Here is a 27,356-nt window from a genome sequence, read left to right on the forward strand (position 1 = left end):
GTAATTAAATCTCCAAATAATTTCGAGCGGACGCCGAGGTGGTATCATTGCTGAAGTAAGTCGGATGTCGTTCTAGACTTTTTCTGAGCTTTTGTTCCACTTCTGTGTACACGTCGATGAAGGATTATACGAATCCCATTCTTCTTCTTTATGCAAACTGTTTCACGAATACTGTACGACAAAGAAATATCACGGACTGCATGATCCTGTTGAACTTTTGGTTAAGTAGAAGACGACCCATGTTATAGGTGAAGATGCTCTCCCAGAATGGCGATAGAAATAATTTCTTCTTTAGGATTACGCTGCGGCTGACTTCATAGGGACGAAAATATAAAGAAGACATGGAGATGCGGCCGAGGAAGATCGATAAGAGAGGCAGCAGTGAAACGACAGACAGCAAGCCTGATCCAGTTTCACACATCTGATATCGAGCGGGCAGTGGCCCCTAGAAGATGCATTATCTCGGCCGTTATCACAGCTTGTCACCGGACAGGCAGGTAGCAGCTAACGCCTGTTTCTACAAACTGGTTTCGAGAGCTATGCAGTGCAATATGTTTCCAGGAAGACATTTCGGTAAAAGGGCGTGTCCTTATTTTTTTAAACGTGTTCATGAACTAGTAACAGTAACCTTTGATAAAACAGCAAGAAAAAAAGAGAACAAATGGGGGCATGCCACTTTCAACAAACAGTTTAGTGAGACCTTGCAAGACCGGAACGGGAACTTAAAAGTTAGCATTTCCATTTGTGGACATAAATGAAGGTTTTGAGGAAACTCAGGTAGTTATTTAATTGCAGTGAAATTGAGGTGCTACATTAATTTCGTCTTAGTACATCTTCCACGTACGTAAACTCAAGCTCTGTTTCTGTATGTCCTGGAGTTCCTCCACCTGACAACCTATATGAACCGCTGTAGATCGTTCACGGCTTGAATACTGAAATCGACTGCCCGAACTTGGTGATTTTCTCGTCTCACGCAACAGGAAAAGAGCCACCACTGAAGTGACAGAAACCGTCGCTGTTGCTAAAATGTTCCTTGTAGTTTTGGAATCCATGTGGTCTCGACTGGCGAGCTTCTTACAAACTCTACTCAGAGCACAAAGATGACCTCGCCCTCTGCATCTACATACATACTCCGCAATCCACCATACGGTGCGTGGCGGAGGGTACCTCGTACCACAACTAGCATCATCTCTCCCACTCCCAAACAGAACGAGGGAAAAATGACTGCCTATATGCCTCTGCACGAGCCCTAATCTCTCTTACCTTATCTTTGTGGTCTTACGCGAAATATAAGTTGGCGGCAGTAAAATTGTACTGTAGTCAGCCTCAAATGCTGGTTCTCTAAATTTCCTCAGTAGCGATTCACGAACAGAACGCCTCCTTTCCTCTAGAGACTCCGATCTGAGTTCCTGAAGCATTACCGTAACACTTGCGTGACGATCAAACCTACCAGTAACAAATCTATCAGCCCGCCTCTGAATTGATTCTATGTCCTCCCTCAATCCGACCTGATAGGGATCCCAAACGCTCGAGCAGTACTCAAGAATAGGTCATATTAGTGTTTTATAAGCGGTCTCCTTTACAGATGAACCACATCTTCCCAAAATTCTACCAATGAACCGAAGACAACTGCCATTACATGCTTGTCCCACTTCACATCGCTCTGCAATGTTACGCAGAAGTATTTAATCGACGTGACTCTGTCAAACGCTACACTACTAATGTTCAAACATTACGGGATTCTTTTTCCTATTCATCTGCATTAATTTACATTTATCTATATTTAGAGTTAGCTGCCACTCTTTACACCAATCACAAATCCTGTCCAAGTCATCATGTATCCTCCTACAGTCACTCAACAACGACGCCTTCCCGTACACCACAGCATCATCAGCAAACAGCCGCACATTGCTATCCACCCTATCCAAATGATCATTTATGTAGATAGAAAACAACAGCGGACCTACCACACCTCCCTGGGGTACTCCAGATGATACCCTCACCTCCGATGAACGCTCACCATAGAGGACAACGTACTGGTTTCTATTACTTAAGAAGTCTTCGAGCCAGTCACATATTTGGGAACCAATCCCATATGCTCGAACCTCAGTTAGGAGTCTCCAGCGGGGCACCGAGTCAAACGCTTTCCGGAAGTCAAGGAATATGACATCCGTCTGATACCCTTCATGCATGGTTCGCAAGATATCATGTGAAAAAAAGGCGAGTTGCGTTTCGCAGGAGCGATGCTTTCTGAAGCCGTGCTGATGCATGGACAGGAACTTCTCTGTCTCAAGGAAATTCATTATATTCGAAATGAGCATACGTTCGAGAATCCTGCAACAAACCGATGTTAAGGATATTGGTCTGTAATTTTGAGGATCCGTCCTTCTACCCTTCTTATATACAGGCGTCACCTATGATTTTCTCCAGTCGCTCGGGACTTTACGTTGGGCAAGAGATTCGCGATAAATGCAAGCTAAGTAAGGAGCCAATGCAGTAGAGTACTCTCTGTAAAACCGAATTGGAATCCCCTCAGGACCTGACGATTTATTTATTTTCAGCCCATTCAGCTGCTTCACAACCCCGTTATTTATCTAAAAGTCTTGCTTTTTTCTATTTAAGAACATTTTACTGTAGTAAAGCTGTCTTTGTCTACTGTTGGATGACGCGATCTACACATTTAAGATAAATCATTAATTTACTCCTCTGCTGACGCCGTTTTGCGCAAACGCCATAGGAGAGACATTGCAATAATTAAGGTAGTTGAAGATTTGAGAAGTTTTGTCGACAACAGTAAGGCCACACTATAGACACTACTGGACTTCAGAGAAGCATTTGGTACAATCAACTTTGACATTGTCTACACAACAATGCATCAGCTAACTGTTTCAGATAATCCGATGAAGTTGTCTGAAAACTACTTGTAAACGGGCAGCAACGTATTGTCTGTGGGAATGGAATGTTATTCTGGAAGCAAGTGCTTCGGGAATGCAAGAGTCCCTGTGCGGTAAATATTTTTAAATCATCAGCACGAGGCAGAAAGGGAGCTTGTGCAAGAGTATGTTCGGAACTTAAAAATGACAGATGCGTATCGAGGCAAACTGTTCGTGGTTACGAGGTCCGAATCAAACTACTCGCACTGCTATGGAACTGTATCTTGTGGCGTGTGCGTGGGCGACTTTTTTCTGATGCTGGACCATGTACCTGAGGCTGCGCATTTCAATGATAATCGATTGGCAGTTTTATAGGCGTCTGTTTGCGAGATGACGTTGGGGTCGCTGCAGACCCGGGTAGTCGCCCAAGGCGGTGACTGTAGGAGCCACCTGGCTCCGTTCACATCTGCACTTGTCCCGCCAGCTCCTCCGAGTGTGTAAAAAAACTGGTGGTCCACTGCACTGAATTGGTCGTCTTCGATGACACTTGTCACAGCATAAAGAGATAGCTCGGAGTCGAATCAGGTCAAGAAATGAAGACTTGTAAGTAGGGTGTTAAGGTTTTTATATTAATAACGCCACGTAGCGCTCTGTATGAAAATCACTGGCTGTGTTGTGTGCAATCTGTGGCTGGTTAGCATTGTTGTAATATTCGCTATTGCAGTGTTGGGGAGTTGGATGTGAACAGCGAGTAGCGTTGCGCATTTGGAGGTGAGCCGCCAGCAGTGGTGGATGTGGGGGGAGAGATGGCGGAGTTTTGAGAGCGGATGATCTGGACGTGTGTCCATCAGAGACAGTAAATTTATAAGACTGGATGTGATGAACTGATTATATATTATATATAATGACTTTTGAACACTATTAAGGTAAATACATTGTTTGTTCTCTATCAAAATATGTCATTTGCTAACTATGCCTATCAGTAGCTAGTGCCTTCAGTAGTTAGAATCTTTTATTTAGCTGGCAGTATTGGCGCTCGCTGTATTGCAGTAGTTGGAGTAACGAAGATTTTTGTGGGTTAAGTGATTCATGAAAGGTATAGGTTATTGTTAGTCAGGGCCATTGTTCTGTAGGGATTATTGAAAGTCATAATTCGTCGTGCTAAAAATAGCGTGTGTCAGTTTATTAATGATCTGAATAAGTAAAGAGTGAAATGTCTGTGCACGTTCAGGTTTTGCTCAGCAGTTTGAAAATCAAATAACGTAAGGGGTTTATCAGCACAATCATTCATAAATTTTTCTAAGGATAGGTTGCACACTAGACGATATTTGGTGAATAGATGGTACTGATGTGATTGGGCATGAAAGTTGGATGGGACTCGAGTGCTGTTTCTAACAGGCGACTAGGTACTCCACTCGTGAAGCAATGTACTTTCAGGCAGATTTTTAAAATCGAGTAGAGCTTCAAACATAACTTGTAATGAAAAGTGCAAGTGGCATCTCGGTTTGGTGGCCAAAATTAATAAAACATGAATGGCTGTGGTAAAGGCGGTATGCCCTTACTTTTCTTTAATCCAGGCACTGTCCCACGGGGTAGTCTTTGGGCCAGTTGAGAGGGAGGGGAGTCGCGTGAAGCAGAGAAACATGCGAGGCTGGGTGACTTACCTGCGGACTGCAGCGGCCAGCGAGCGGCGCGCAGCGGAGCGGGCTACTCACCTGGAAGGAGTTGTCGCACTGGACCTCGGCGAGCGCCGGGTTGCCGTACAGCTTGAGCTCTTGCAGCGCGCCCTGCACAATGAGGAAGAGCACCAGGTGAGTCCACATGGCGGCGGCCGCGCCACGCCCACACCCCAGCTAGCGGCCACCTGTTGCGCCTGCAACTGCACCTGCACCTCACTGCCCTAGCGCAACAAGCGCCGCTGCGACTCGCACCCCCTGTGGCCGCCGACCGGCTCTCTACTGTCAGGAGTTCTCGTGCTCGGTGTCTGCTACGCGTTTATTACTGCCATGCCGAGACTATGGAATTTTAACTGTGTGTGTGTGAACGAAGGCACGGATACTTTCTCCGGCTCGCATATAATTACAGCACTGTTTACAACGCAAGTCCTAGAACAGCAGCTGCATTACGCGGCAGCGGTGGTCGGTGTGGTGTGACGCGCGCCCGATAGCCGCGTGCCGCCGCACGTGTGTGGAGAGCGCGCGCGTGTGGGGAAGCCCGCCTCCCAGACGGCAGACGTCGAGCGCCTGACTGCCATGAGGCGGCGGCCGGCGGCGCTTATAGCCGGCGCTGCGGCCCTCCCCCGCCTCGCGGCGCCACCGTCGCGCCTCCGCGACGCTAAATACCGGCCGGCAGCCAGAGCAGCCTCAGCTGGCAGCGCGGCGGAGACGGCCGCGTCCACAGTAGAGATGGGCAAACTCGTTCATCCTTGGGAACTAGCTCATTTTTGATCGTCCTTTTTTGGGAACCGTTCATTTTTACTCGTTCACCGTTCATTTGTGCTTGGTATATGGTCCTTATGAAAAACTGAAAACTAGTAGTGTAGGTGACTGAAGGATGGAGGGCACCAAGAGGGGGCACTCGCCTCTCCCCTGGAGTATAGAGTTTTTATTCACTACAGAATTCTTACACACTTTTAGAAGTAATTTCCGTGATTCTGCAGAACCTCTCGTTTAGCCAACTGTATCGTTGTCTGGCTGATCGCATGGAAATAATCTAGGGTGGCACACGGAAAACCGGCCCCGAGTAGAGACTGTTAGCCAATCACGGACGATTTGTTGCCCGTTACGAGCAGATACAACAAACAGACAGACAAACATGTAATAATTAGGCAGTGAAGAAATGCAAGCAACAATGACGAAACAAGCGACGACGATGTCTACAGAGCTGGAGAAGAGAACATGAAAATCTCACGCGACTCACATGGGCTCTAGCACATGTAGTCTTGTAAAGCTGTTGGTACCTATTCCCAACTTAATAGACCACAAATGTCTTGTATAAAATTCTTCGTTTCGAATTCCACTACATAGCTATGCTACGTTGTAGACAATAATCGTTTACACCCTATATATGCTACACGTTGTCCCTGAGTTCGTAGGCGAAGTAGACTTTATGGAAGCATAAAATAAAATGTGGTTTTCTTATCATACTTGCGTCAGACGCTTAGTAAAAATTAGGTTTTTATGTTGCATTATTAAAGTTAATGCAGCAATAATAATAATAACTAAGTTCGCAGTAATAAAGTTTTTGGTTTGAAAGCTCCTTCTAAACAAATGTTTTTGAGATAATAAGTAAATACAATTTAATGGCAATCTAAGTCTTTTCAAATGGAGAGCCACCGCTTTTCCTACTGAGCCAAAATGACCCACAACCCACTTTTTTTCCAAAGACACCAAACTAGCAGGTAACGCAAATTGGAAACAAATGTAATGTTTTGAATATGAAAGATACACGAAAATCGTTTTATATTAGTCAAGTGTATGAAACCAAAAAATATATGAATAACACAAAAAACTTGCCTTCTTTTAAGTATGTCTTACGCTGTTTATAGACATAATGAAGTGTGCTGATATGCCCTTTTGCTACATGAAAAGACGTACCTATTACGTACAACTTAATTTTCATGTAATTCACGTAACTATAAAATACTTTTTGATTACCGGTCGTGGACGCTGAATAGCCACAACCAAGTGCAAGAACAGTTTGGAACACATGTAAAATAGGCGAGCGCAGTGAACGAAACGAGCAACTGGATACTGAACTAACTAGGAGCAGTCGGCAGTGGAACTGAGACAGGTGGCCATGTGAAGAACGACGGGTGCGGCCGAGGGAGACCGAGACTGAGACGAGCACGCGACCGAGGCTGGAACGAGGACTGCCCAAGTGACCGCCGCGACCGAAGTGAACTAGTGAACTATGACCCGATCGTTCCTCGTTCCTGGTAACTATAAGTAGACCGCCGCGACCGAAGTAAAGTGTGAACCGATCTTTCCTTCGAATTCGTTCCTCACTCCTTTCGTTCATCTGGGTGAACGGTCCCTTGCATCCGTTCGTTCGCGAACTACCCACCTCTAGTCCACAGGCGGGGACGCCGTATCGGGAGCGCACTGCTACCGGCACGGGGAAAGTAGCCTCTACGACAGAAGCATCGGTGAGACGCAGCCGGAATGAGTCAACTTGTGCCAGTCTCTGGCAAACTGTAGAGTATCGCGCAGTATCCGTACGGGGAGTTACCGGCCGCGGTGTGGTACACCGGCCGGCACGAGAGTGCTATTCACGCGGCTCTCCACACTCGTTTAGGCAAATGATGAGCTGGTTCCCAAATTCCATCCCAGGTAATACTGTACAAAAACAGTTGCAATACGATCACAAACCGAACCGAGTGTACATTACTCACAGACCGATTGCGCACAAGACTGTCCTCCCCCAAGTTGCTCTGACGCCTCGGACGGTGTCCCGTCCCGAAGGTAAATGATAAAATAAACTAGACAGGATAAACGCTAGGGAAACAAAGTAGTAGCAACAAGTTCTATGAGTACGAAACAGAATGGTCACGTTGCAGGCGGAGCCGGTGACGATTCTACTACACTGACGCGATCGAGTCTGATGATAATTCCCACATCTTAAGGGCGGTACGACGTCAAACGGGCCGACTTGGAGCAGGAGAGGCACCACAGGACATTTTAATTTCCACTGTCTATGCTTTTACAAGTCAATTCATAAAACTTTGTCAGCATGACCAGGAAGGATTCAGGATTCACACTCGTAGCAGCGGAAGTTCAAAAACATAACAAAATAATTTTTTTACGTGTGAAATTTCATCATATTTTCACTTACTATTGGCTGCATTTGTTGCTATAGGTATACTTTTCTTCATGAGTAAGAGAGACTGTTTGATGAATTTTGCACAGCATACAAACCATACTTACAGGTGTCTGAAACTCTAGAATCTACCTAATTTATGAGAAAATGAATGAGTTGTTGCATTTTAAACTTTATGTTTAGAAAAAAACTCAATTTTTTTAGTTAATTATCTCAATTTTTACCACAGTTTTTAATAAATTTGGAAAATTACAGGGTTTCATACACCGGTAAGTATGGTTCGTATGCAGTGCAAAATTCATCAAAAATCTCTCTTACTTGTGAAGAAAAGTGTACCTATAGCAACAAATGCAGCCAACAGTAAGTGAAAATATGATGAAATTCCATATCTAAAAACATTTATTTTGTTATGTTTTTGCACTTCCACTTCTATGAGTGTGAATCCTGGATCCTTCCTAGTCATGCTGACAAAGTTTTATGAATTTTTTTGTAAAAGTACGGACAGTAGAAAATAAAATGTCCTGTGGTGCCTCTCCTGCTCCAAGTCGGCCCGTTTGACGTCCTACCCTCGTTAAGGGGGTAGTTTGTGCTGGAGTCAGGATGGGGAAAAAGAAGAATCTACGACACCACGGATAAACAGAATCTAGTTTATATGCGCACCGCTTTAAGAAGTTTCTTTTTTTTTTCTCATCTCGCAACTTGGAACTTGTTTGATGTCATACCTCTTGCGCTACATGAACAGCAAAAGTGATTAACTTTTCTCCTTTCACTATTCTGTGGGAAGTGTCAGCGGAAAGAAGTTTCAATAACGTTTGAAATCGTGTGTAAAGTTCGTTGGAAGTGATACACGCTATCTCTAACTTGAATATTTGTCTTACTGTGTTACACCTTTCATTGAAGATTACACCTCTCGATGAGTCGACTATGACAGCATTTTAAATTTGGTCAATAATTGTGTGAAATACAACCAAACATTTGTCGTCCCTGGCAGCTGTCAGATGGGCAACTTGCAACTGGTGTTGGGTGGCCGTTCCAGCCGCCAAATCGCAGCCAAGAGCGCTCCTTCCATTTCAGTCTGTTCACGAGTCCAGTGTCTTCGGAGACTTAATTTCTAAAACACTACGTCCAGAATGAATCTTTTACTCCGTGCTCTATTTACGAAGCTATCTGACAGCGGAAACTCGCGAGTCACTACTGGATAAACAAGTCGTTACGCGCCCTGCTCGCCAGGTTGCCGGTTCAAGTCCCACTCCAGCACACATTTTGAATCTACCAGGGTGTTTAAAATCCTTAGTCACCTTAGCAAAAGGACTCCATGCTATTTTCACTCTTCTGTTTGAATCTCCTGCTATCCGTTCAGTCACTGCTTTCAGTCACACTAATAAAAGAGAGTCGCATCACACTGTTTTATGGTTACATTGTTAAATTGTTCTAGTTTCTTTTCGATACGTTGGTTATACACCGCTTTAGCTTTACGTACCTGAATTTCAGGCATATTTTCAAGCTACTTGAATTGTTATGCCAAAGTCTACAGAATTATCAGAAAATATTGCAGACGTTTTCAAAACGTACAACATTGACTGGACTCAAAAACTTTCAGCAGAAATAACTACTAACTACACAGTGTAATCACTGACAGTCAACCTTTTACAGACCCTCGGCTCTACAAAATGACGTGCCGGGAATGTTCCATGTTCCACGGAATGTCTACATCAAGTGTTTGCAGCACGAAGGTACTATTACACATAAAAGGCATACGACATCAGCTATAGTGTCACGTCACATGGCACCAATTTAGGAATTAGAATTGAGATTTAAAAAAGAAGCTATAGTAAGTGCAGGTGAACAAATGGAGACTTTAGAAGAAAAATACCTGCATGAAAGCGAAATACCAAGTGGGAAACTCGGAAATGATTCCGTGAATTCCCTCAGATATTTCAACATTATTCTTTAAAAAAAAATGATGTTGTGTAGAGAAAGGAAGCATGTAATGATAATGTAATCTACAAATATACTTTACATTATTAATAATTTCCCTACATTGACGAAGTACCATCAGTGATTTATTAACAAAATGTAAATTTCTGTCGCAGTGTCTTGTTTGTTTGTTTACGTTTCCATTTTTGACAGACTAAGGAACGGTATAAGTGATAATAAATGTATGGGACGAAATATCAGTAGACATAACATTGTTCACGTTTTCCCATTGCTGTGAATATTCTGGAACGCCATAGCACCCCACACACACACACACACACACACACACACACACACACACACACACACACACACAGCCTCGACAGAGGAAATTATTTGCCGAAACGCGTATTGTACTATGTAAATTTAACAGACTGAGACGAGCAGTAGCAAGTGTTGTTTCAATAAAAGTAAACTATTATTTTACAGTCGCAAAAAGCACCAATTCTATATACATCTTGAATGTTGAGAAGAATGACATTCACACGTATAAGGAATAGGAGAGGACTCAAAATTGAACCCTGGGAGACTCCCCTCGTGATTTCTCCCCAGTCACTAAAATTGTCTACCCTTCCGTTAGTGTCTGAATTATTCAGCACAACATTTAACATCCTGCTTCTTACGAATGATGCAAAGCAGCTATGCAGAAATAAGAAAAACTCACGTTTTATTGGACTAAGAGAGCATCGCGATCTACAATGTCAATGGCAAGTGACAATATTTTATTATTTAGGGCTTGTACGACTGTCCATTTTGGATTACCTTCCGTAAGAACTGAAGGTAGTTCTAAAACAACACATATATTGAAGTCTAAGATCAAAGGTTTCCTCGAGACAGATTTCTTTTCTTTGCAGGCATGCCCAAGGTTCGTCCACCTGTTTTTTCGGTATTATAGCTTGGTAATGTGGACGACAACTGTACGGGTATTACTCCTGTACTGGGGAGCTCATACAGCGATGCTCATGTGGATGTTCTCATCATTTCCCCTGCTGTATCAGACGAATGATGAGACTGTTCCGGGTAACAGCTTATGACCGCCACGATCCCAGTTCTTTTCTCACTGTTAACAATGTGGCTGAAATATAGAAGTATTCTGATTTCTGTTTATTGAATGATGCTTATTATTATTCTTTGTATTGAATTACCGTTCAGCGTGACAATAAATTTTGTGTTAGGTTGCCAGTATTTCAGTGCGACACTTTTTTCGTTTGGATCAGTTTAACACTTCCTCTTCGTTACGCATCTAGTTCCGACTTGAAAATCCAGAGTACGTTGCCTGATATATGAAACCCGTGGCCACCTTTTACGACGTCCTAGCGCTCGTGCTGGTTTGCAAATTATAGTACAAGTGCTACTCGCTGTTCCTCGTCGTGTGTCAAAGAGTAGCTCAAGCGATGTTCACGTAGCCGTGCAATTGAAACACTTGGCAAATTCTCTGTGAGAGTTTTCTCCTCCTAAAAGTGCAGTTCGTTGTTTCAGAGTTCGCAGTTTTACGTCTTAGAAACTGCAACTCGGTACGGTCATAGTGTCTCATTTACACAAAATGACGCTGAGACGTCCCTGCCACTCTTACAAGATTGGCCATCAACCTATTGACAAGAACGTCCGTTCGTCGTAGCAACCAGGAGCAGTCGATATCTCGGTGCGTCAGCACTAACCTCCCACTGTGACGTAATTAGGAAAATGGAGGACGCAGGTTGACAAACGATGAGCACGCGAGTCGGATAGCCCTGTGACATTACCCCCGTATTAGGCCTCGGAAATATGGGAGCCATTTCCCCGATGTCGTTTCACTGGCAACTGTTGCTATCAATTTCTCTCGCAGCTGTTTTTTAGCTAGCGACGCTCGCTTTTTTCGTGCCTTGAAATTTGTTGTTCCGTCGCACGGACGAAACCTCTGGCACGAAAGTACATCACCCAACCACGTCCTCAGGTATTCAGGATTAGTAATCTTGGCGAAGAAAGGAGTAACCAGAGGGAAAGTGCTGGGGGCAGGCAAAGGCAAGAATAAGTGAAAGAGAAACTGTATCTGCGAATGCATTGCTATACTGCCCATTACAAGGCGAACAAATTGACTAAAACGACTTTTTTATGAGTTTTGCTCCTAGTAAGAAAGAGAATTTTTGCTCTCTCCAGCAGCCGTAAAAAATGTTTATTTCAACTCAGGTTGATGAACGATTGGTAGCGCTGGTGCTTTCCGAGTTCAGTAAAGGAATTCAAACATTTACTAGCTGCTCGGAATTCTTAGTATTTATGTGGTTAATAAATCGGATTAATTGAAAAGGTAATGCAGAATTTACCCAGGAAACACACTACAGCGCTAGGAAGAAATGCAACACAATCCAGGACGAGGCCATTTATTGAAAAAAAAGGTGACAGGTAGTTTATCATTGTAGGAGTATGGTTAATGAATTCAGACCAAATGAAATACGAAGGTCACAGTAAAGAATGCCCTAAACAGTCGCATAAGTACACAGTGTATCCCCTGGTAGCAAGTGTGTGCTCTCACATGTAAACGATGATGAAAGTGCCATGTGGCATTTTCCCAACCATCTTGAGTCTTTTTCGGGAATCGTTCTTGCAGTACCTGGAGAACAAATAAGTTCCCACAATATTATGTCCCTTTGCGTAATCAGCTGGGGAGAGACTTGGTGATTTAATGGCAAGGGAAGTTGTACACCACGAAGAGAACGTTGTGTCGCGCCAGCCGTATGAGAACGTGTTCTGTAGTGCTGAAAAGGCACACCACTTTCTTGTCAAATAAAGGCCATTAGGGCAGGATAACAGCCTGTCCAGTGTACCGCGCACGGTTACTTTACCCCGCATAAACAGCAAATGACCTCACCAGGTCTACATCCATCACTCACGCACAGACAGGACCCGCTGCCATCATTGAAGACACCGTCCGTTTCACGACACGAGAGTAGTCGTTGTTGGTGGCGCCAGCTGCGAGTGGACGGTTTCTGGTGGCCCCTGACTGCACCACAGGTGCAACATGTTCCCGAATTTCGTTCCTCGATGATATTCCGTTAGCCAACGTTGCTGCCGCAGTAAGCCGATCTTGACGTGCGTCTGAACTATGCAGACGTCTGGAGCTTCGTCTAGAGGTGTGGCAGCGTTCTACAGACGACTGTGAAAAGCAGCGACACATCAGCGATACACCGAGCCCAACATGTGCGGCAATCGGTCGATACGTCCATCCACTCTACCACTGGCTCACAGAGTGAGCCTGTTCAAAAATGTTTCAAATGGCTGTGAGCACTATGCGACTTAACTTCTGAGGTCATCAGTCCCCTAGAACGTAGAACTACGTAAACCTAACTAACCTAAGGACAACACACAGATCCATGCCAGAGGCAGGATTCGAATTTGCGACTGTAGCGGTCGCGCGGTTCCAGACTGAAGGGCCTCGAACAGCTCGGGAGCTCGCTCAAATGGCTGGAGTAGTTCAAAAGGAATACGTAATCATCGGTGGGGCTTGGTTGTACTCTAGAATGAATTTTATGAACACTGTTCACCTCTGAACTCAGCACAGTTACTGCAAGTAGAGTCAAAAGAGAGAGGACACAGACACGCCTCCCGAGTGCCGTCTGATCGCCCAATTGGATCACTCGATGCTATAACCCGTCAGTTTCCACCATATTATACACTGGTGCCGATGTTTAACGCAGTGCTTGAGGGTGTTGCGTTATTTTCCCGGCAGTGTATCACTGGGTATGAAGGAGTGACGTGTTCTGCAGGTTCCACTTTTAACGGAACTCCAACGATGAGTCTCAAATAATAGCACATTATTCCCATTCTGCCGCCCGGGATTAGCCGAGAGGTCTGAGGCGCTGCAGTCATGGCCTGTGCGGCTGGTCCCGGCGGAGGTTCGAGTTCTCCCTCGGGCACGGGTGTGTGTGTGTTTGTCCTTAGGATAATTTAGGTTAAGTAGTGTGTAAGCTTAGGGACTGATGACCTTAGCAGTTACGTCACATAAGATTTCACACACACTTGAACATTATTCCCATTCTACAGAAGGTAGATGTTGACAGGTTTGAGTATTACTGAACCAATTCGATTCTGCAACTTCCCTTTAGTTATTCCATCTACCTATCCAATGTTCAACATTCTTATGTAGTAGCACATTTCAAAAGCTTCTATTCTTCTCTCGTCCACTTCCTCAAAAAGCTACGCTCCGTACAGAAAAGATTTGCCGACACTTAAGTTTGCGTTCTATGTTGACAAGTTGCTCATTTTGAGGAACGCATTCCTTGTCACTGTCAGTCTGCATTTTATGTCCTTTCTACGTCGGTTCAAATGGTTCAAATGGCTCTGAGCACTATGGGACTTAACTTCTGAGGTCATCAGTCCCCTAGCACGTAGAACTACCTAAACGTAACAAAGGACATCCCACACATCCATGCCCGAGGCAGTATTCGAACCTGCGACCGTAGCGGTTGCGCGGTTCCAGACTGTAGCGCCTAGAACCGCTCGGCCACACCGGCAGGCTTCTACGTCTGGATCGTCAGTTATTTTCCTGTCCAAATGGCAAAACTCATCCAGTATTTTTAGTGTTTCCTTTCCTAAACTAAATCCCTTGGCATCGCCTGATTTAATTCCACTGTATTCCATTACCGTTCATCAAGTTTTGTTGATGTTCATCTTGCAAGCTCTTTTCAAGACAGTACCCATTCCGTTCAGCCGCTCTTACATATTCTTTTCTCTCTCTGAAAAAATTACAATGTCATCGACAAAACTTAAAAAGTTTTTATTCCTTCTTCCCGAACTTTAACCCCCATTTCCTTACTGCTTGCTTAATGTACAGACTGCACAGCATAGGCGAGAGGCTACAACCATACCTCACCGTCATCTCACGCATTGTTTCCCTTTCAAATCCTGTGACACTTATAACTGCACCATGCTTTCTGCGCAACTGCTACGTAAGTTTCCGCTCCCTGTACTTTACCCCTCCTACCTTCACTATTTCAAAGAGCGCATTCCAGTCGACACTGACAAAAACTCTCTCTAAATCTACGATCCATATAAACGTTGGTTTGACTCTCTTTGGTCTGTCTTCTAACACTGAAAGTTTACTTAAATTAACATCTCAAAAACGAACAATTTTTCGGACAAATGTCCATTTCATATTTTTCTTTATGTGAGGGTTGTACCCATAACAACTATAAAAAGTGCCTACGATTCGTACAGTATCCCTGCAAAAGTGTCTACCTTACGACCAGTGCGTCTACAAAAGTGTCACTAGTACAGCCAGTGGGTATAGGGGCTCATTGTACGTCGTGGAGTTTTACAGCAACCGCGGGTGACTCTACAAAAAGAAAATGAACTAAAAAAATACTAAACATGTTGGTGTCAGTAACTAGCGAGAAGAGAATGATTTTACGCAAACAGACATCCCCAGGAGTACCAAACAAAAATGGTTCAAATGGCTCTGAGCACTATGTGACTTAACTTCTAAGGTCATCAGTCCCCTAGAACGTAGAACTACTTAAACCTAACTAACTTAAGGACATCACACACATCCATGCCCGAGGCAGGATTCGAACTTGCGACCGTAGCGGTCTCGCGGTTCCAGACTGTAGCGCCTAGAACCGCTCGGCCACCCCGGCCGGCAGTACCAAACAGTACCTCTGTTTTGTAACAAGACCTTGTGAATGTGATGAGTCTGATTTCAAGGCCTTTCTTATATGAAATAATGGGGATATAATTTTTCATTTCTGATGAGATATAAATTCTGGTTACTATTACCTTAAGCCTATCTGCTATAACTTTGAACGTAATTAGTTTACCGCGGGAAGGTGGATCGCTCTGAACGGGAAACTGTAACGTGCCGGAGGGGAACCGAATCACCGGGACCCATCTCACGGCCGAATGACTTAATTAAAGTGCGGCCCTGACGGTGGAGCCCCCAAGCTCATTGTGCGTCTCGCTATCTGACACAGCGGGCCCCGGTAACAGCCGGCGGAGCAGCTGCATTCATCCGTCTGCCGCCGAGCTGACACACGGCGTAAGGTGCTGCGAGAACGGTGCTAGCCGTTTCTGCACACGGTCGCGAGTCGCGGAGTCACAAGAAGCCGAGGTGGTTCTGTTCGTGCTTGGCAGAGTTTAATGCGTGAGTGCAGGGCCCAGTGACAGAATTCTGTTAGTTATCTCAACTCTAAAGTACTACTGCCTAAGAAAAGAAATACGAGTGTACGGAATGTCAGAATATGTGAGCTATTTTTTTTATTCAAGATCTGATCGGCCTTGGAATTAAAACCACAACGAAAATCCGGTGAAGCTCTGCCCAGATGTATTGCATAGTGCCTGTAGTCTGCCCGTCTATCGCACTTTTCAGTTCTGAGCGCACAATGTTTAGATATTCTTTAAAATGGGTGTAGCTTGATTCCGTGCAGACCCCATAACGTAACTGTCATGAGTCTCCTCCATCGTGACAATTCTCTCGTGCACTCTGCGGCCGAGCTGTTCTAGGCGCTTCAGCCTCGCGTGTGGTTGACTGGTATGTCGTTCCAAGGCGTGACGGGCAGCGAAAGACGTCCCCGGAGGCTGATCAGAAAGCCTCCCCGGTGCGTCTGACAGACAGGTTTCAGGTACGGTCTTTCGCTGAGCCAGATGCAGCTGCCTGCCCCGTTTCAAAGGATGATTCTCAGCCTTCAAGGTCCGGGCAATCGCAGAGGGTGGGCTTATTGGTAGTTGGGAGCTCCAATGTTAGCCGCGTTATGGGGCCGCTTAGGGATATGGTGGCTAAGGAGGGGAAGAAATCCAGTGTGCACTCCGTGTGCATTCCGGGAGGAGTCATTCCTGATGTGGAAAGGGTCCTTCCGGATGCCATGAAGAGCACAGGGTGCAGCCAGCTGCAGGCGGTGGCACATGTCGTCACTAATGACGCGTGTCGCTTTGGATCTGAGGAAATTCTCTCTGGATTCCATCGGCTATCTGATTTGGTGAAGGCTGCCGGTCTTGCTTACGAGATGAAGGCAGAGCTCACTATCTGCAGCATCGTTGACAGAACCGACTGCGGTCCTTTGGTACAGAGCCGGGTGGAGGGTCTGAATCAGAGGCTCAGACGGTTTTGCGGCCGTGTTGGCTGCAGTTACCTTGACTTACACAATAGGGTGGTGGGGTTTTGGGTTCCGCTGAATAGGTCAGGAGTTCACTACACTCAGTTGGCGGCTACACGGGTAGCGGAGGCTGTGGCGTGGACTGGGCAGTTATTTTAGGTTAGAAGGCCTCGGGAAGGTGCAGGTTGGGCTGCAATCTCAAAGGGTGCATGGCAAATACAGGACGTGCTTGGATCAAGGAACAGTCGGAATTGTAGATGTAAATTGTTGTTGTTGTACTGGGAAAGTGCGTGAGCTTCAAGCGCTGATAGAAAGCACAGAAGCTGTAATCGTTATAGGTACAGAAAGCTGGCTAAAGCCTGAAATAAGTTCTGCAGAAATTTTTACGAAGTCTCAGACGGTGTTCAGGAAAGATAGATTAGGCAGAATTGGTGGTGGAGTGTTTGTGTCTATCAGTAGTGGTTTATCTTGTAGTGAAGCCGAAGTAGATACTCCGAGCGAATTGGTATGGGTGGAGGTTATACTTAACAGTCGAACTAAGTTAATAATTGTCTCCTTCTACTGACCCCCAGACTCCGATGATATAGTTGCTGAACAGTTCAGAGAAAATTTGAGTCTCGTAACAAATAAATACCCCACTCATACGATTATAGTTGGTGGGGACTTCAACCTTCCCTCGATAAGTTGGCAAAAATACTTGTTCAAAACCGGTGGTAGGCAGAAAACATCTTCCGAGATTGTCCTAAATGCTTTCTCCGAAAATTATTTCGAGCAGTTAGTCCACGTACCCACGCGAATTGTAAATGGTTGCGAAAACACACTTGACCTCTTAGCCACAAACAATCCAGAGCTGATAGAGAGCATCATGACTGATACAGGGATTAGTGATCACAAGGTCGTTGTAGCTAGGCTCAATACCATTTCTTCCAAATCCATCAGAAACAAACGCAAAATAATTTTATTTAAAAAAGCGGATAAAGTGTTACTAGAAGCCTTCCTAAAAGACAATCTTCATTCCTTCCGAAATGACTATGCAAATGTAGACGAGATGTGGCTCAAATTCAAAGATATAGTAGCAACAGCAATTGAGAGATTCATGCCTCATAAATTGGTAAGAGATGGAACTGATCCCACATGGTACACAAAACAGGTCCGAACGCTGTTGCAGAGGCAACGGAAAAAGCATGCGAGGTTCAGAAGAACGCGAAATCCCGAAGATTAATTGTTTCCATAACGAAACATTGTTTGGTAGAATATCCGAAGAAATTCTTGTCGTATTTAAAGTACACAAGCGGCAAGACGCAGTCAATACCTTCGCTGCGCAGTGCCGATGATACTGTTACCGACGACTGTGCCGCTAAAGCGGAGTTATTGAACGCAGTTTTCCGAAATTCCTTCACCAAGGAAGACGAAGGGAATATTCCAGAATTTGAAACACGAACAGCTGCTAGCATGAGTTTTTTAGAAGTAGATATCTTAGGGGTTGCGAAGCAACTCAAATGGCTTGATGATATGGGCAAGTCTTCAAGTCCAGATTGTATACCGATTAGGTTCCTTTCAGATACTGATACTATAGCTCCCTACTTAGCAATCATATACAATCGCTCGCTCACCGATAGATCTGTACCTACAGATTGGAAAATTGCGCAGGTCGCACCAGTGTTTAAGAAGGGTAGTAGGAGTAATCCATCGAACTATAGACCTATATCATTGACGTCGGTTTGCAGTAGGGTTTTGGAGCATATACTGTATTCAAATATTATGAATCACCTCGAAGGGAACGACTATCGATACGTAATCAGCAAGGTTTCAGAAAACATCGTTCTTGTGCAAGGCAGCTAGCTCTTTATTCGCACTAAGTAATGGCCCCTATCGACAGGGGATCTCAAGTTGATTCCGTATTTGTAAATTTCCAGAAAGCTTATGACACCGTTCCTCACAAGAGACTTCTAATCAAGCTGCGGGCCTGTGGGGTATTTACTCAGTTGTGCGACTGGATTCGGGATTTCCTGTCAGGGAGGTCGCAGTTCGTACTAGTAGACGGCAAATCATCGAGTAAAATTGAAGTGATATAAGGTGTTCCCCAGGGAAGCGTCCTGGGACCTCTGCTGTTCCTGATCTATATCAATGACCTGGGTGACAATCTGAGCAGTTCTATGGTGTAGCAGGTGGCAGTTGGCGCTAAATAACGAGAAGTGTGAGGTGATCCACATGAGTTCCAAAGGAAATCCGTTGGAATTAGATTACTCGATAAATAGTACAATTCTCAAGGCTGTCAATTCAACTAAGTACCTGGGTGTAAAAATTACGAACAACTTCAGTTGGAAAGACCACATAGATAACATTGTGGGGAAGGCGAGTCAAAGGTTGCGTTTCATTGGCAGGACGCTTAGAAGATGCAACAAGTCCACTAAAGAGACAGCTTACACTACACTCGTTCGTCCTCTGTTACAATATTGTTGCTCGGTGTGGGATCCTCACCAGGTGGATTGACGGAGGACATCAAAAGGGTGCAAAAAAGGGCAGCTCGTTTTGTATTATCACGTAATAGGGGAGAGAGTGTGGCAGATATGATACGCGAGTTGGGATGGAAGTTATTAAAGCAAAGACGTTTTTCTTCGTGGCGAGATCTATTTACGAAATTTCAGTCGCCAACTTTTGTTGAGCCCAACCTACATAGGTAGGAATGATCATCAAAATAAAATAAGAGAAATCAGAGCTCGAACAGAAAGGTTTAGGTGTTCGTTTTTCCCGCGCGCTTTTCTGGAGTGGAATGGTAAGGAGATAGTATGATTGTGGTTCGATGAACCCTCTGCCAAGCACTTAAATGTGAATTGCAGAGTAATCACGTAGAACTAGATGTAGATGCAATTGGAAAGTCCGCACCATGCTGCTACAAATCTGTAAGTTGGAGCTACGACTATGTATAGAAGTAACTGGATGTTGTAGCTAAATGTTCCAAATTAAATATTTTTGATTTTCACTGATGTTTCCATTCCGCGGCCGATCGGAGGTTGAGAAAGAGAAATGTCCCTCGGCTAAATGACCTAGTGCATAACGTCGATGGTGCTGTACACAGAAAAGCTGCTCGTACACACACAGGAACGCCGTAAATGAAAACTCTGTAACTTATTTTGGAAAATATGTAGCATATTTTTGGGTCAAACGTAGAAGAAACACCTATAAAGCTGAGCTAGTTAACGGAAAAGCAGCTTTTCAAATGATGGAGAGCACTGGCACATCATGCCATTCGGGTATTTTAACGATTTTTTTCTTCGAAGTGTCGGTTACGAGATGCTTAACGAAACATCGAAATAACTCTCAGGATTTTGACTGAAGTATCTCATCAAAGCAATTTTAGAAAATTAAAGGTGATAAAAAATAGTTAAGGTCGAATATAGATGAAGCAGATTGTTAAACTTAGCTATTTTGTCGTAAGAATACGACACAGCTAGTAAATTTCTCGATGACACAATCAATGAGTTTGCTTCGCTCAAAGCAAGGAAATGGAAAGTAAAACTACAATAAAAACACACGTCTTAGAAACGAATGTGTTTTCAGCGGTTAACAAAAGCCCCTTTTTTTCTTATTTACAGTTAATAATTTATGTACTATTAGTAATGTATGAAGAGCAAATAGAATCTCTTATTTATTAAGTTGTTGTTGTTGTTGTTGTCGCTACTGTCTTGTCCGAAGACTGGATAGATGCAGTTCTGCGTCCTACTATATCCTGTACAAGCCTCTTCAACTCTGAATAACTACTGCAATTTACATCTTTTTGGATCAGCTTACTGTATTCACATCTTTTTCTTCCTGTACGATTTTTAGCCCCTACATTTTCCTCCAGTTCTAAATAGACGATCCCTTGATGTCTCAGAACTTATCCTATCAACGAATCCCTTCTTCCAGTCACGTTGTGCCACAAATTTCTTTTTCACACAAATCTACTCTTGTCTCTCATTAGTTCTGTGATCTACCCATCTAATCGTCGTCATTCTTCTGTAGCTCCACATTTCAGAAGCTTCTTTTTCTTGTCTAAACTGTTTATCGTCCATGCTTCACTTCCGTATATGGTAACACTCAGTACAAACAGTTTCGGAAAAGACTTGCTAGTACTGAAATCTACACTGATGAGCCATAACATTTTGACCACCTTGTTACTATCTTGTTTGTCTGTCTTTGGAAAGAAATACATCGCCAATTCTGCGTGTCAGGGGTCCGACGGATTGTTGGTAGGTTTGTGGAGGTATGTGACATTAAGTGTCTACGCAGAAGTGCGAGGTGATGGCACAGAATAGCGACACAAATGGGTTCCACAGGATTTACATCACACGAATTTGGTCGCCGAAACATCAACGTGTGTTCACTATAACGCTCCTCAAACCACTGTAGCACAGTTTTCTTGCTCCGAGACACAGACAGTTATACTATTGAAAGATGTCACCGCCGTCGTGGAAGCCTTCAAGCATGATGGGATACACGTGGTTCGCAGCTGTCAGCGTGTCTTCGATTACTACCACAGGTCTCATGCAAGCGCAAGGGAATGTCTCCCGTAGCATAACACTGCTCCCATCAACCTTCGTCTGTGGCGCACTGTACGTTTCGAGCCACCGTTCACCTCGATGTCGGCGTTTGTGGAGACGACCGTCAACCTAGGGTTGCAAAAATGTGATTCGCCGGAAGAGCCGACAAATTTCCACTGATCGATGGTAGAATCCCGATCGTCCCGTGACCACTGCGATCGTAATTGACGATGTCGTTGGGTCAACATGTGGACAAGTAGGGGTGGTCTGCTACGAAGCTCCACATTCAGCAAGGTACGATGAACGGTGCACTCCGAAACTCTTCTGCGTGCACCAGCACTGTGTTCTTTCAGCAGAGATGCCACAGATCCCCCGCCTGCCTGCTTTACAGAGCAGACAAACCTCGAACGCCACGTTCTGTGAAACGTCGTGCCGTGCAGCCACTCAGCATCTGGTGATACTTCCACTGGCCTTTTACATCTTTCCGTGGATGCTAACGACAGTAGGACGTGAACATTCGACTTGCTCATTAGGGTGACTCCGACCACGTCTGCTCCGCTTAAATACTTGTGTTACCGCTTCACGTGGACATTAACGCCACCAGGCGGCATCAGACGTCGCACTTGGCAGTGGTCATAATGTTTTGGCTTTTCAGAGGGTATCTGGCCGTCCACGTCTCACTTCCATACATGGTTACACTCCATACAACTACTTTCAGAAAGAACTTCCTGCCACATAAATCTATACTCGATGTTACGAAATTAGTCCCCTTGAGAAACGCTTTTCTAGCCATTGCAGCAGTATACAGTTTAGAACCTCTCTGCCGGCAGTCATCAGTTATTTTGCTACCAAAATAGCAAAACTCATCTACCATCCGTTTCTAAATGTAATTTCCTCAGCATCATCTGATTTAGTTCGGGTACATTTCATTATTCTTGTTTTGCTTTTGTAGGTCTCCTTTCGAGACTGTGTCTACTCCGTTCTATAGCTGTTACAATTTCTTTGCTGCCTCTGACAGAGTTACAGTGTAATCGGAAAATCTCAAAGTTTCTTCTCCATGATCTGTAATACATATCCCAAGTTTTTCTTTTGTTTCCTTCACTGTTTGTTCACTTGAATAACTTTGGGGATAGGCTACAACTCTGTCTTACTCGATTCTCAACCATTGGTTCCTTTCCTACACCCCGTCTTTTGTAACTGCGGTCTGGTTTCTGTACAAGTACTCAACAAATGTCTCTGAGCACTATGGGACTCAACTTCTGAGCTCATCAGTCCCCTAGAACTTAGAACTAGTTAAACCTAACTAACCTAAGGACATCACACACATCCATTCCCGAGGCAGGATTCGAAACTGCGACCGTAGCGGTCGCTCGGCTCCAGACTGTAGCGGCTAGAACCGCACGGCCACTTCGACCGGCAACTACTGAACACCCTTTCGCTTCCCATATTTTACCCCTATAGTATAGTAGCTTCCATGAAAAATGACACAAATTATGTTTTACTGCAAACAGTTTTAACAAGTTACGCCATTTGTTATTTATTTGTTACGATGTTACATTTAACTTCTTGTATACAGTGTGTTTCATCTAGATAGCTCATTTAAGTAACATTCTGTTATTAAATCTACGTTTAAAATAACAAATAAAAATCCTTAAGCTCTATAGAAAAAATTTCCAAACCGCGTTTTTGGGGAGAGCGAGAGGCAGGGGGTGGCGCAGATGTGGCTGTTCCGCAGGATCACCTCGCTATGGCGCCGTGCAGCCAGACACCAGGCAACACAGATGACGTACCTGCCACCTCATTGTGATCGAAGCACGAGGCCCCTCTTACCTAGCACTCTAGGTGTGCTCATCCATAAATGAAAACATTCGCAAACTCCGCCGCTGAAACGAACTACCATACACTCTGAGCACAATTCAGTGCCGTCTTTCTTTTAAGCAGCAGCTCAAACGCTTCCTTCTATTCTCCTTACAACGCGTTTTACCAAAACTTAATGTATGTGGCCAATTTTCTCTTTGTCAAACAGTGTAGCAAATGCTCCAACCTTCACCCATTTACGCGTCTACTTCCTTACATTTCTCCTATCTCCAAGACGCGCTTCTTTCTGTTCTCATTCCTTCTCTCACATCCACCGCTCATAGTTTAAATCTGTACTCCTGCAAATTGTGTTTATTGCTGTACTCCTCATGAACGAATATGTTTACGTCGTCTCTTCCTGCATTATATAAATCGATAAATGTTTGATAATGATGTAAATTAATTTAACTTGAAAAAAATATTGTTGTGACCAGCGCCAGGAGAAATATGTAGGCTGGAACATGGCTGGTTATATGTAGGAGATGCTAGTATTGCTAGGTTAAACGAATCAATAAATAAAACTAAAAATACCGGGTGATCAAAAAGTCAGTAAAAATTTGAAAACTGAATAAATCACGGAATAATGTAGGTAGAGGGGTACAAATTGACACACATGCTTGGAATGACATGGGGTTTTATTAGAACCAAAAAAATACAAGAGTTCAAAAAATGTCCGACAGATGGCGCTTCATCTTATTAGAATACCAATAATTAGCATGACAAAGTAAGACAAAGCAAAGATGATGTTCTTTACAGGAAATGCTCAATATATCCACCATCATTCCTCAACAACAGCTGTAGTCGAGGAATAACGTTGTGAATAGCACTGTAAAGCATGTCCGGAGTTATGGTGAGGCATTGGTGTCGGATGTTGTCTTTCAGCATCCCTAGAGATGTCGGTCGATCACGATAAACTCGCGACTTCAGGTAACCCCAAAGCTAATAATCGCACGGTCTGAGGTCTGGGGACCTGGGAGGCCAAGCATGATGAGTGTGTCGGCTGAGCACACGATCATCACCAAACGACGCGCGCAAGAGATTTTTCACGTGTCTAGGAATATGGGGTGTTTTTTTCTGTGGTAATAAAACCCCATGTCATTCGAAGCATATGTGTCAATTTTTACCGTGGTTTATTAAGTTTTCAAATTTACACTGACTTTTTGATCATCCGGTAAATTGAAATATAGCACTCCCGTTTTAGTTCATGTGCTAAAGGTGACAACGTAGGCCAGCATTCAACTCTACGCTCACAGTGAGCTGCTGGGGTTACCGCCGCGACGTGGCTGTCGTTAACACCCTGGCTGCAGCTGTACGTATATTCTTAGAGTACGACGGGGCCCCAGTTAACTGATGGAAACAGGCGTCGTTCGGCACGCTATGCGTCCCCGGTCACGCCAAGCTGTATCGGAGGCGACAACCGTTAACATTGTCGTGTCACTCCCTGCCAAGATACAGGCCCGTTATCCGCAAAGGGGTGGCACATATTTCAGGCGGGGAGTTGCGGTTTCCGGGAGCGCGTGTTTGGGGTGTCCCAGCAGGTAGCGGGCCAGAGCTGTGATGGCCGCCGACGATACGACTGCAGCGGGGGCGGACGGCCCGCGTTTTGGGCCGCTCTGTTTTTGTCGGACGGGACCGCTATCTAAATAGCGCGCCGCACGGTAGCTTCGGAACAGGGCGGATAGGTTCCCCAGCCGCGCTTAATGCTCGATTGTTCGTCTGCCGCGGCGAGGGCCATCGCGATAGGAGCGCAGCGCCCGCTGCCAGCTGGTCGCGCAAGAAACGACGATTTAGAGGGCGGCGCGTACCTTCAGCGAGGTGTGTGCGGAGGCGCCCCGGGCCCCAACGGCGCTTCCTGCTCCGGAGAACCTGTCCGCGCCTCGGGCGACCGGTTTTGCACAGGGCCAGACTGCCAAACACCCAAGTTGCGGATGACAATCCTGAAGAACGTAAAAAGGGTGTTCACAACTCCTCTTACAGGCTTCTAGGTCCTAGGAGTTGTAGAGGGGGTTTATAGTTCAATTCTTTTATCTTGGCGGTTCGCGCATGCCCGCCCAGACGCGGGACATTGCTGCGTTTCCAGTTGCAAGCGCCAAGAGAAGTAGCGCCATAGTACAGTATAGTTCGCAAACTTACGTTTAGGGAGCAGCTCGTAGTTTATGAAGTAAAGCCACCACGGCGGATTTAACCCTTTCGCTGCTACAGAGACGTGGTCCCCGCATACCGCGCTGTGCAGACACACGGTGTTCCGATTGCTTTGACACACGTCTCACTCGTTTTCACAAAAACTATTTGGCCCAAAAATCTGAATTTTACACATCATCTTGAGTGATACCTTCCCCCCATGAATGACTTAATTTTGTTCTGATGTTCAACGCAGTTATTGTGCAGCATTAAATGTAGTAAAGAATTGCACGAAATTTTGAAGAGTCTGCAGAGGAAAAAGTCCATAGCATATACTTTCCTTATAATCGATTTTAGTTGCCACTAGAAATTTCAAAAAAATACATTCAAACGAATAAAATTTGTGAAGTAAGACACTTCGATACTGTTTTTAAAATAAAGAAAAATATTTAGCACTGACCAAGGCTAGAACTCGGAACCTTTCGATTACTTTTACCACTACGCTAACGCAGCTCGTCATGAACAGGCCTCCTGGAGGACTTTAAAATATCACGCAAAATATCGACAAACACTTTTGGTTTGACTATGAATTACTCACGTTTCGTCGAAGTACAATAGGAAATAAACAATTACCGCTGTTCTTTATTGCGAAAAAGCGGTTAGTGAGAATCATACAATCACCTTTCCTTGCTATTGCCTGTATTAGGAGGCTTATTGCTTGTTTGGTTTAATTAATTAATAGCATGTGAAGCAATTGGTATAAAGAATGCTTTTTTCCAAACTTTGTATAAAAGAAATTCTGTTATCAAGGCATTGCTTTTGTTCAATTACTTTATTTATGACTGAACGTTTCTAAAACTGAAGACACTCGTCCGTGCTCTGACTGCAGTCGAGCTTTGGCAACGTCGTTCTCTGTTCATTGGCTGACTGCGTTTTGTGACGTATGATGCGCAGAAGGAACCTAAACTCGGCCGCCGTCGTAAATGAAGCGCACTTTAGTAGTTTTGGCAAGCAACTCTTTTCCGTTTGGATGTAAAATAAATCGGGATCCATTTCAAAGTTCTCTCTCCACGGTACGCACACCAACTCAGAAGAAGGCGCCGTCGCCACTACGATGAATTTTGCACAGGATACAAACCATACTTACAGGTGTCTGAAACTCTAGAATCGATTTAATTTATGAAAAAATGAATGACTTGTTACGTTTTAAACTTTATGTTTACAAAAAAATCAAATTTTGTAGTTAATTATCACAATTTTTACCACAGATTTTAATAGATTTTTGAAAATTCTAGAGTTTCATATACCTGTAAGTATGGTTTGTACGCTGTGCAAAATTCATAAAAGAATCTCTCTTACTTGTGAAGAAAAATGTACCTATAGCAACAAATGCAGCCAACAGTAAGTGAAAAAACGATGAAATTTCATATCTAAAAAAAATTATTTTGTTATGTTTTTGCACTTCCACTGCTATGAGTGTGAATCCTGAATCCTTCCTGGTCATGCTGACAAAGTTTTATGAATTTGCTTGTAAAAGTATAGGCAGTGAAAATTAAAACGTCCTGTGGTGCCTCTCCTGCTCCAAGTCGGCCCGTTTGACGTCCTACTCCCCTTAATGGGCCGTGGCAGCAGACAACCGAAGGGAACGGCTTTGCTAACAGCACGACATCGCCTACAGTGCCTCTACTAGGTTCGTGACCGTATCGGTTGGACACTGGACGATTGGAAAACCGTGGCCTGGTCAGACGAGTTCCCATTTCAGTTGGTAAGAGCTGATGGTGGGGTTCGAGTGCGACACAGATCCCGCGAAGCCAAACCCAAGTTGTCAACAAGGCACGCACTGTGCAATCTGATGATGGCTCCATAATGGTGTGGGCTGTGTTTACATGGATTGGACTGGGTGCTCGTTATGTTCGGATACTTGGCGACCATTTGCAGACATCCGTGCGTTTCATCTTCCCATCCAACGATCGAATTTTTATGGACGACTATGCTCCATGTCACTGGGTCACGATTGTTAGCGACTCGTTTGAAGAACATTCTGGGCAATCGAGCGAATGATTGGGCCATCCAGATCGCCCGACATGATTCCCGTGGAAAATTTGTGACACGTAATCGAGGGGTCA

General features: G+C 44.5%; 1 protein-coding gene across 6 annotated transcripts in view; it reads right to left on the bottom strand.

Annotated features, from left to right (window-relative positions):
- Positions 1-27,356, bottom strand: part of LOC126354686 (collagen alpha-1(XVIII) chain-like) — a 2,024,079-nt gene that overhangs the window by 522,333 nt on the left and 1,474,390 nt on the right. For 4 of the 6 annotated variants that reach the window (XM_050004490.1, XM_050004491.1, XM_050004489.1 and 1 more), the window contains one exon: positions 4,589-4,660. The exons of 1 other annotated variant lie outside the window; for it this stretch is intronic. In XM_050004490.1, coding sequence (XP_049860447.1) covers positions 4,589-4,660 — 72 coding nt within the window. Of the gene's footprint in view, positions 1-4,588; positions 5,124-27,356 lie in introns of those variants that run through there. One more of the 6 variants, XM_050004494.1, reaches the window with a different exon arrangement.

Source organism: Schistocerca gregaria, chromosome 3 (genome assembly GCF_023897955.1).
Source record: "Schistocerca gregaria isolate iqSchGreg1 chromosome 3, iqSchGreg1.2, whole genome shotgun sequence".
Lineage (NCBI taxonomy): Eukaryota > Metazoa > Arthropoda > Insecta > Orthoptera > Acrididae > Schistocerca > Schistocerca gregaria.